Source organism: Amblyomma maculatum, chromosome 10, assembly GCF_055883805.1.
Source record: "Amblyomma maculatum isolate TAMU_Amacu chromosome 10, ASM5588380v1, whole genome shotgun sequence".
NCBI classification, from domain to species: Eukaryota; Metazoa; Arthropoda; class Arachnida; order Ixodida; family Ixodidae; genus Amblyomma; species Amblyomma maculatum.
In genome coordinates this window covers 36,743,343-36,754,407 of record NC_139353.1, presented here as the reverse complement: position 1 = coordinate 36,754,407, position 11,065 = coordinate 36,743,343, and the positions used below count along the sequence as shown (strand labels likewise).

The window sequence follows — 11,065 nt, the reverse complement described above, 5'->3', positions numbered from 1 at the left end:
ACCAACATTTCCTGACGTTCGCTAGCACAGCTATCATGACCAACAATCCCCAGCGTTTTTGAAGATGTGCAATGCGCTTGTTCAAGCTATTCAAGCGCTTGTTGCAGCTTGCTTCATGTAGTAATTCTTCTGCCTATCTTTTATCGCATAGAGACGTCGCAAACGAAATATTCCAGTGATAAGTTTGAACCGAAAGCAAATGCTAAATCGTATAGCTCGTTGCAAAAACATCACTACTGCACAAATTGCAAATAACGTAAAATTTCGCCTCCGCTTGCTTTGTGGAAGTACCGTATCAACGCTCTATAACCAATATCTGGTTATCTGCAGTCTTCGCAAAACCATTGTAATAATGATAGCAACATGCAGTAATAGTATTTCGCAAAACGCCAAAGATTAAATTTAGAACACAGTTGGGGAAAGCACGCTGCAACGCTTAGCTGAAGCGCTCACAATTTGGAGGAGGAAACGGGAAATCAAACGGTATAGGCTAAATCGGCGTTAATACGGCACACAACTAAATGTGAAGCTACATAGAAGCAAATTTTAAAGAGGTCGTGGTTAAAACTCTTCGGAGACACTGCGATTTTTATTTATTTTTTTTTTTTTTTGCCCGCCCTGAATATGTCCACAGATGCGAAAGAAGATAGAGGAGAAAGAGCTGACTGACTCGACAGATAGAACACAGCGGGTCGCACCGACGGAGGGCGCTGCAAGCGCGTTCCTTAGCGCGCCCCTGCCGACTAGGACTTCACGCACTCATCCCATCTCAAGGAAAAATAAAGGACTACATATATCAAAAAGAAGGAAGAGGGAAATAACGCACAGCCACATCTATATCCGCTCCCGAGGAGACGGAGTCATTCAGAGGGTCTGCACAACCGGGATTTGACTAAAAAAGCGACAACCAGATATAAACACGGGGATAGGAAGAGAATAGCACATACACACGTGCTCCCATGCACGCACATAACACACAGACGTAAACGCACCACTCGCCACTAGATAAGAAAAAAAAATAAAGTGCTTGATGGAGAACGACGCAAACGAAAATTCGGACACTTTCGAAGGTGTCGACGCGACACTTGTATGCAGCAAAAGGAATGAATTGCTCGTCGACGTTTTGATCTCTGCACATCGTGTAGGGTTTAAGGGGGGAGGGAGATTGACAGTGAATTAACAATAAAATGAGAAAGTGTACTCATAAAGTCATCAGCTGGCAGTGTTTAGACTGCCGCGATCTGACGCGCCGCAGTGATATAGACGAAAGCTGATGCGGCGTGCTTAAAACGGCGATACATTACAAACGGCTGCGTTTTCGGCTTTCACATCACCGTCGCAACAAAAACGAAACAATAGAAACAAAAGGGGCCGCCTCGCGCGTAGCAGTAGCCAAAGAACACGATGCTTTGCAGACACGTCTGGTTCGACTAATACAAAGCTGAGTGTGCATGCACACCCTCGCTCAATTATAAAATAAGTAGGCAAAAAGCGCAGGCTTATACGCGAGAGCGCACGGTATGTGCTTATCATCTTTGGTAATGTGCTTTTCTCTCTTTTTTTTTTCATGCTCCGTGTGACATGATATTACACATATATATAACATACGAACACTTACACTGTCAGGTTGAAAAGGGAAATCGCTTTGCGAAAACCTGGGCGCGCTGTCCATGGGCTTATGTACAGATTCTCGGCATGGTATAAGCCAACCGTCAGTCGAACTAATCACAATGAGATATGCTATGCAGATCCTACCTCTTGATCACCGAGACTCAACACTCATCACGCACTGTTGTCCAGTGACGGCACGAGTGTCTACTAGCGGCCGTCAGTCAGGCTGCTGTTCGTAGAAGGAAACGCACTCCGGCCCGACGCGGCCACGCAAAGCACGCACAGTTCAGCAAGGGCCTCCAGAAGCACTCGCTGACACATGAGCTTCTCGCTGCGTCGACATCAGAGACCAGCGGGCAATGTGGGCCGCGAATGCCGCAGCTTCACCCAGAAGCCATCGCCCGTGTCGTTGACCCTTCGGGTGAAGGTTTGGTTTATAGTCGTCGTAAGTTGGTGCCGAGCTTTTTCTGTAGGAGGTACGGACACGCTGCGAGCAGGCGGTTTTCGCCGCAGTTCAATCTCCGCGGAGTCCAGGAGAGAGCTGTTTCCGGAGCGTGGTTGCCAGAAGTTCCTGGTACAAGATAGCTCGGACGTCGCAGACGAGCAGCCTTCGCCAAGCAAATGGCGCGTCTTACTCTGTGTGGCCCGGCTCGGTCGCCGGAAGCCTGGGTGTGGAGAGTCCCTCCAACCCTGACGTGGATGGGGCTTGACGGTGACGGGCGCCCCGTGGAAGTTGTTGCTTGGACCGCAGCACCGGTTGGCGGAGGGAGGCTTGCGTTTGTCGCATTGCGCCTCGCGAGGAAGGTTCCCTCCAGCGGCTGCGGTGCTTGCTGCGTGGAAGCCAACGGCCATCCTAATGTTGGCGGCTCACAGGCACCAGACGCGACCCCAGGACGCTGCTGCAGCTGCTGCGGCTGCTGCAGCCGCCGCCGCCGAAGGTGGAGGCGGCGGCGCAGCCACTCGCCACCAGCAAGAAGGCGGCTGCGACTGTGGCTGCTGCAGAGCTGCAGCGAGCAGGTCCAGCGGCGGGGGTGGGGCCCGGCGTCACTCTAGCTGCTCGAGAAAGTTGGGCGACTTGAAGTACTCGGGCACGTTGTCGTCCAGCCGGGCGATAACCTTGTAGATGGCCTTCTTCCACGACTGCTCCTGGTCCTTGCCGGCCACAATGGCGCGGAAGAACTCGCGCAGCGTCTGCTCCACCACGTACCGGAAGTTTTCGGGCACCTGCGCAGAACACGAGAGCAGAGTTTGGTAGAAGCACGGAACGACAGCAAATGCTACAAGATGGCACCGCGTTTCCACGAAGAAGCGGCCGCACGAATGAGCTACGAGGTGATGGTTATAATGTATAACCGTGTGCTGTGACATACACAGTTTAATCGGAAGATTGACTGAAAATAGCACTGAACAAACGCCGCAATTCGCGATGTGGTGAAAAAAGCAATGACAAATAACAAGTCACGATGAGAGTCATATGGGCCATCTGTCGAACACAGTGCGTTTCACACAGTAAATCTGTGCAGTGGACATTGACGGAGGACAACAACGTGGTTCCCTGCGTAGTTCACTAAAACAGTCTTCCCAGTTCTACATACTCACTAAGCACACGATAAAGCAGCTTCTAAATTGTTAACGCAGAAATCAGTCAGAAAAGCGCTGAAAATGAGTCCGTACCTCGATGTGGTTGTTCCTGTTATAGTGAAGGTTGAGGACCCTGAGGAGTTCCGAGTCTGCGCTCACTGTCAACTCCTCAACGTTCTTGATTCCTTCACTGACAGACTGACGGGCGTACTTCTCCATCTGGATGTAGTAGAACTCCCTGAGAGAGAAAGAGAAAGAAAAAAAAAAACGAGACGAATGAACATTTCAATATTGAGGACGCTATATGGTCACTTAGAACGCAGCTTCTAATACTCAATGAATTACTGTAGTGCCCATATTGTATGCAAAAACAAAACGGTGCTGCGGAAAGCGTATTTAATTGTTCAGGTTCAACAAATAAAGCGGAAAAAAAGAGGACTTTGACAATTGACAGATGGCACACTCATGGTCAAGCGCCAGTACTTGGTAGTTCTGTCTGTTAATTGTTGTTTCTGTTGTGTCACAGAAAACATTCCAGTGTAAGAAGGAAAATATGTATCGGTATCAATGTTGGCGCAGTGCCTACCGCGATGACACATCGTTCACTGCAGGTTGCAAATTCAATCACGTAATTCCATGCATCGGTATCAATGTTGGTGCAGTGCCTACCGCGATGACCCATCGTTCACTGCAGGATGCAAATTCAATCACGTAATTCCATGTATTGGTATCAATGTTGGTGCAGTGCCTACCGCAATGACCCATCGTTCACTGCAGGTTGCGAATTCAATCACGTAATTCCATGTCAGAGAAACACGGACCTTCATGAATCAGTGCAAGTTCGAATGCGTACGAATGGAAGAGCCTTAATAATTTTACGTCGTCAAACAGATCGTTTTGTAGCAAAATTAGGGCTCTAAATGCGAATTAACTCCCAGTTTTCATGGCCGGCTGACGGCCCAATGTCAAAGGCGAAACGATGTGCCGACCGAGACGAAGAAGCTCAAGCCTCCCATGGTACTCTTTACAGAGACAACGGTAGCTAAATGGATAATGTTGGCCCCCATGCAGTGTTAGCGTCGTCTTCAGAAGTGCCGGTATCGCCTTCACCTCGACTCATCTGGTTGGTGGAAACACAGGAACCGGATATCAGTATTGTTGGCACAGCTTCCGGTTCCGAAGCTTCCACCAATCAGAGAACACTTCTCAAAACGACCTAAAATCGAAATACGAACACAGGTGCTTTTCAAGTTCAGCGTTGCTCGAGCTTAACGTATACATTGACACTCCGTAAGAAAATTTCGTGGAAGAAAGGGGCTTTCCTTTTCGACATTAGATGTCGCCAGCGTAATAATGGAACAGAGTCATCCGTGATGACATGAAGCGACACCTACGGGTCAGAGTTGCTGTAATGTTGTACAAGGTCACAACGGCGGTTCTCGCTGCACTACAAGGATTCACAACAGACCTTCTCAACAAACCATTCCCAGCAAGAATTCGCGTCAAGGAATCACGAAATGAAAAGACGATAGTGCTGACGACTCCGTGTCGTTCACGGACCGTCATAACTGAACACGGCGCAGTATCTGAAGAGCAAGACCTCCGACGTGCTCAGTAACGTCGTCATCTTCGTTGCGCAGCCCAAGAAGGGGGGATTAAAGAGATTACCTCCAACGAGGGGATTAATAGACGGCGGCAGGAGAGGAGAGAACCCACGGCCTGTTTTCCTGGTCTCGCAGGCAGCAGACATATGTCCTCGCTTAGGAGGCCCTAATTGAAGGCGCATTATCTTCGCCGGCAACCACGAACGTCATACCTAGGGGTCGGCAGCCCTTTCCCTCTTGGGCACCGACCAAAGCCTTAGAAACCGCACACACAGCGTGGTTATTAACGGCGCACAACGTTAATGAAAAGCGAAACGACCAGCCTTCCTGACTCGAATCGAGCGCGAAAGAAGTAGAAAAAAATGCAGAAAGGTGGCGCCATAAGCGGTAAGCGTGGAAGACGGCTCGGTGTTATTTTTATGAGGTAACAAGGTAATGTTAATCGCGCAGGAGCTTCCAGCTATTCCGGGCCCTCTCCTCCCCTTCCTCTTAGGAAAGCAGAAAAGACGAAGGGATCAGAAGCAATGATTATTACATGAGACGCAAGAAAAAACGTGGAGAAGAGCATGCAGCGTCGTTTAAAGTATACTAAGGGCGGTTAAATCAAGCACACTTGAAAAACTTAAAGCGAAATAGAAAAAAAAAAGAAAGTTTCAGGTTTCCGAGCTGAGGAGCTTGGCGGTCTTGAGGGAAGGACATTACGAAAGGGAGGAAGGTGGGGGGGGGGGGGGGGGGGGGGGGGGGGACTGAAGTACGGGCGAAGTGTTTTAAAAGACTGTCCCCAAGCAAATGACCTCTCCCGCGCGCAGGCTAACATTCTTATCTTGCAAGAGCGATGCCACCGGGCCGCTACCTCCGCATAAAGCGAGCGTACAAAAGTAAAAATGCAAACAAGAAAATCTAGAAGCAAAATATGAACCCAGAAACGGCACTTCTTTCCTTTCTGTTTCCTTTCGCACTCGTTTACGCGTGACCGCATTCTTTCTGCTTTCCGCGCAATAAACTGAAGGTAATGAAAGAAAGCTAAAGAACAGAGCGAAGGAAAGAAAACATATCTCTCTTCTTAGCGATCCTCTGAGGCCCAAGCGCCGAAGCCGTCTTATTTTTCTCGTCGCCGAATCAAATTAAAAAGGGGATATAAGGAAGTCGGCTACAGTCGGAAGTACAGAGGGCAGAACAAAAACGAAGTATACGAAACGAAGGGGAAAATAAAACGGCCAAGTCGCCGCGGAGAAGATGCGTAATATTTCGCGGGCCATTAAGTTTCTGCGGTGCTGACGTGGAAGGAACAAGACTCCGCTCGGCAGGCATGGGGCATCCCTAGGGAAGATAAGAATGCGAGGACAGGTAGTATATGGCGGCCGGGCTGGCTGCTGTTAAGAGCCTTCTTTTTTACCGGACATATGAAGAGCACGGGGGGGGGGGGGGGGGGGGGGCGCTCGCCAGGCTGCGGTATAACTGTATGCGGTAGCAAAGCCTTTTTATTTTTATTTTTCCTTTGCTCGAATTTAATTCTCCACGAAACCGCGCGGGCGTGGGAGCGTCTTTCCGCGTTCACGCGATTATGCCCCGGCCGCGACTTGTTTTACAACCGCGAGGTTGCCGCGGGTTCTTAGTAGCATATCGCACGTGTAACAGAACAAAACAGTGAGCAAAAAAAAAAAAAAAAACATGTTTTTGACACACACAAAAAAAAAAAAGAAAGAAGGGAAAGGTGCCGGCATAGCAACGCGAATTTCCTCTTAAGCAGTCCGGTCTTCTTTTTTTCCGCTTTGGTGGAAGCTCCATGGGCTGTGCGCTTACAGAACAGAACACGCAAAGTGCCCCCCATTGCGAATTTAACACAAAACTAATCCACTGCAGAGCGCTCTCGAAAAGGTAGTCGTGTACGCGCTGAAGACACGTTGTAGTCTGCACGCTTTTTTCTTCGCAAACACATGGTAACCACGATGCGTACATGCTAAAGTACCTCTCCCTACTCCTCGCGTATAACATATGCAGTGTTGCTGTCACAAAGTTCTTACTTATGCTAAAGAAAAAGTAACGTGAAGCCGTCCAAATACTCTGCAAAATGCGCTTGCCACATGCTTGTCACAGCAGAAATAGAGCGTCAACGTACAGACTCCAGAGGTATTCAGAACGAACTCCATATCTGTCAGAACATAAGGTGGCAAAGATGGCGCTTTGAAGGACAAAACCTAAATGCGATGGGAAGATTTTGAATTTTCTCTCTGACATGAATAATATATGCGGCTGAGTATATGGCGCGCTCAGTTTTAACGAGTGAGCATATAGTATAATGTATCAACTAATTATAAAGGACTGTCACGATTTCGATTAATTCCATTGGTTACTTTCCCACATTTCCGAATTGAATGCACCAAAAAGAACGGAGCGCTATTTGTTCATAGCTGCTGAATATTTTTTTTCGCCTGAGCACTCTATACAGGGAACAGCTGACATTTACTCAGAGCACATCGTGTACAGTTGTACAAGCACGTACAGAAGGTGCGCGGACGACGTCTTATCTTGGTGGCCGCTGACGAGTGCTGGCGAAGCACTGCTCGGCCGTCTTCCATTGTGGAGCCCATTGTTTTCCTCCGAAGGCGCGCCGATAAGAGCGGTGTGCACGGTGTCCGAATAGCGCACGCGGAAGCTAACTGCGTGGCATGCACACTCGAGCAAAGCCCACCCAGCGGCACAATGCACACGCGCGCGGCTCCCCGCACACTGCCTTCTTTTTTTTTTTTTTTTTTTTTTTTTTGCCGCTGTGTGTATATGGAAACCCCCTCCATGAAGGCGTTTTTGCTGGTTGCATGATAGCGACTGCCAGCTATATATTTTCCGAAAAAAAAAAAGAAAACAGCTTTAAACAGTGCACAGTACATAGGAGATTTTGTTTTATGGGTTTTAACGTTCGTAGATTATTTAGGGCAAACCTCAAGGGTGGAGTATATTTGTAATAAAGGAGTAAATACTTATTGACATCCACCCAAGCGCAGCTATATTCGGCTACAAAGGAAAGCTATCCAGCTTTCTCAGAAACTTCGTAGTTGAAGAAAAATTCGTCCCGGTCCGGGGATCGAACCCGGAACCACAGCCTTCCCGGGACAGTGGTTCTACCAACTGAGCTAACCAGGACGGTCAGTGGATGGAGTGGTAGGACGCCGGAGTGAATTGCTCAATAACTCGAAGTGGGAATGGTGTTAGCTTTAACGTCCCAAAGCGACTCGGACCATGGGGAACGTGGTATGAAATAGTCCGGAAATTTCGACCACCTTGGGTTCTTCAAAGTGCACTAATATCGCACAGCACATGGGCGCCTTGTTTTTCGCCTCCATGGAGGAGCGCCCGCCGCGAGCGGGATTCGATCCCGCATCCTTGGGCACAGTAGTCGAGCACCCTAATCACTGAGCCAGTGCCAGGTAGAGACAGAGACGCGCAGGTGCAGCAGAAACCGAATACGTTTGAGTCTTGTTTGAGCAGGATATGACAGAAAGGCGATACATATTAAAGCAAACTGCTGTACAAAACACTGTTGAGGGCACGAAGGTGGACGATGGTTTACATTTGATGGTGTAGATTTTGATTAACATGGCACCTTTCACTCTGAGGGCGTGGCATGGGCGCGCTAACAACTTAGTTATTAAACTTTTTTCCGCACACACTACACACGCATCTTACTTGCAATACATTTCGCGTCGTTGAGTCAATGTATGGGAAAGCTGTTTTGAGGATGAACAAACTATAGGACTAGCATAAGCGCACTAACAAGTGAACATTTAAAAGTAACATATCGCAAACAGTGAAGGAGAAGTCCCACAAAAAGAGTTGTTCCACTGCTGCGAGAAAGTGCACAGGAAAATACTGTTGGAGATAACGTAACTACAGGTACACGCAAATGCTTGAATGACACGTTTTAATAACCCGTGTAGTACACGACAAAAGAGGTTTGAAGCCACCGGGCCCTCCACTACGGGAGCATTGGTGCCCATCCCAATTCGAAAACAATTTCGTCCTCCTCACAACTGCTGTCAGACTTATTCAGCGTAAACAAGACCTAAGTCTAAATTGTCGGGGCCGGAACCAGGGTTGGGACCAAGTCCTGGACCACTTACACCTAGTAGTTAACCACGTTGACCAGCTGGTGACATGTCTAGCTTTTGATTATCGATATTATCTTGACGATATAGTCTTCCACGAGTCCCCTCAGCTGCCGCTGCAATAATTAGGTGCAAAGCACCGAATCCAGGAAGCACGCAAGATGGCACACACTGTCTACAAGATCAGCGGGAGACATCTTATCGCATCGTGTCCGCGGCACGCGGTAACACTCTTCCGTTCGAGGAAATACCCAAGTGGGGCCACTCGAGAAGTGAAAGAAAAATGACATGTCGCGAGAGCTGATAAGAACGTCGTGAATGTGATAACAAAAGATCTTTCTCTAGGCGACGTTACGTCCTATATAACTCATCACGTTGGCGCTCACGCTAGTGCCGATTGTTCTACACAGGCACGAGATTCGGGTGCGCGTTAGAGAACTCGGGGTAGTCGGCGTCAGTACTGAGCCTTGAACCACGACACGCACCGTATACCCTGCTGTCACACTGGTGATTGAGGATTCATTAAACCAAGCTGGAATTAAAGCATTCAGACAGCGGTAGTAAGAAGACATCTGTTGATAAAAGTTGAGAAGTAGGAACCGCTTTTCTCCCAGATCACAGTGCAAATTGAATAACAAGTAGACTATAGGCGGTTGAGTTTAATAAATTCAGCAATATGCGTTGTCCGATAGAACCGCTGCAAAGAAGGACAGAGCATCGACAAACTAAGTCGTGAGCAAAGTGTTATTTGTTAATGGTGGGAAGCTTTCATCGGGAACAAAAAGCGTACGGCGACTGCTATGAGGCCTGGACGTCAGCAATTAAAGCGCTCCAAATATCTGCACTGCAGAGTTATAAAGTGCCGAGTGTAATAAAGTTTTGAGACATTATTGAGCGCTTTGGTGAAGCGCTCCTAATGTTTTTCTTGGCACCTGCCGCTGGGTTCAACCTCAGCTGTTCGTGGACAATAGGTAGCTCACTTTTTGACGCTACGCTTACAGTGCTGGAGGTGAATGTTCACAGTACGGTAACTGAAGAATCAGCAGATTATCATAGGAAAATACTCGCGGTGGCACGTGTGACCGAGCCATATTCCAGCTCAGTGTTGGCGAAATATGGCGGTTCTTCGCTCAAGCAACAGGTAAAGAGCAAGCGAGGCTCCCAACATTGGTTCACCTGCAATCAAGTACAATAGGCGGCTCGCCATCTATAGGTGTAAAAATAAAAATAAAGGTAACTACTATACTTAGAATTGCGCCGTTCTCGAAGGCACATCGGAAGATAGGTATGGGTAAATGAATGCTTTTAGAACGAACTCTGCTGCCACTGTATAAAGCAACTGTATTTGCGTATCAAGAAGGATTCATTTTTTATTTTTTTACGGAGGCCGGGAACCGGGACTTCGTTTAAAATTCGTGGTTCCCCTCTCCCGCTCTCCTCCTAAAATTTTTGGTTCACAGTTCTCGAAGTACACGTGAAGGGTAGAGTGGTTTGTTCGGAATATTCGCGCCAGCATGTAGCGCATGCGCAGAAAGGGGCGGCCTGCTTGGCGCTGCCTTGCGGCACGCCGGAGTAGCGCGGAGGGGTGTCTCCAAGCCTTGGTTCGAGATTGCAGTGGCCCCGAGCCAAGGTGCAGGAGGAAGAGGAGGTGTCCCATATCTTCGCATGGCAACAGAACGTGGAAAGAGAGAGATATGAAAAAAAGAAAAAAAAAAAGGACAAGACGACGGCCGAGACAATTAGCGCGTGGGGTCGGTCGCGCTCAAATGAGGAATCAGCGCGGCTCCTTATCTTGGCGTGCGATGCTGCTGCTACAGGAGCAAGGGTCACCTTCGCAGCTCTGCCGTCGAAGACAATGGCGGTTGCCTGCTGGCAAAGGTGAGGCATACCTTTCCCTCGGGCCAACTTCCGACGGTTACAACACTCGCTGATGTTTCTTGGTTAACTGATCGTTTTTCAATTCTTCATTTCAATTTCAATTTCAATTCTTGCTTGTTCTGGGGATTCTCAGGAGAAAAAAAAAAGGAACACAAGCTAAGCATTTGATTTTATTCTTCGTTTCGATTCCAAAAACAAAAACTGATAAGCAGCATAGCCGTCACTGCACAGGTTAGCCCTATCTTCTTTCCAGAAATCCGCCTATATGGAGTCAATTTCATTATGGGG

At 48.3% G+C, this 11,065-nt stretch overlaps 1 protein-coding gene across 1 annotated transcript in view; it reads right to left on the bottom strand.

The window, feature by feature from the left end:
• Positions 1–611: 611 nt before the first annotated feature.
• Positions 612–11,065, bottom strand: part of pros (homeobox protein prospero) — a 212,949-nt gene continuing 202,495 nt past the window's right edge. Inside the window, exons 5-6 of the mRNA XM_084582503.1 lie at positions 3,286–3,430; positions 612–2,835 (exon numbers count right to left, since the gene is read on the bottom strand). Of these exons, the coding sequence (XP_084438629.1) occupies positions 2,656–2,835; positions 3,286–3,430 (325 nt within the window). The 3' untranslated portion in view covers positions 612–2,655. The remainder of the gene's footprint in view (positions 2,836–3,285; positions 3,431–11,065) is intronic.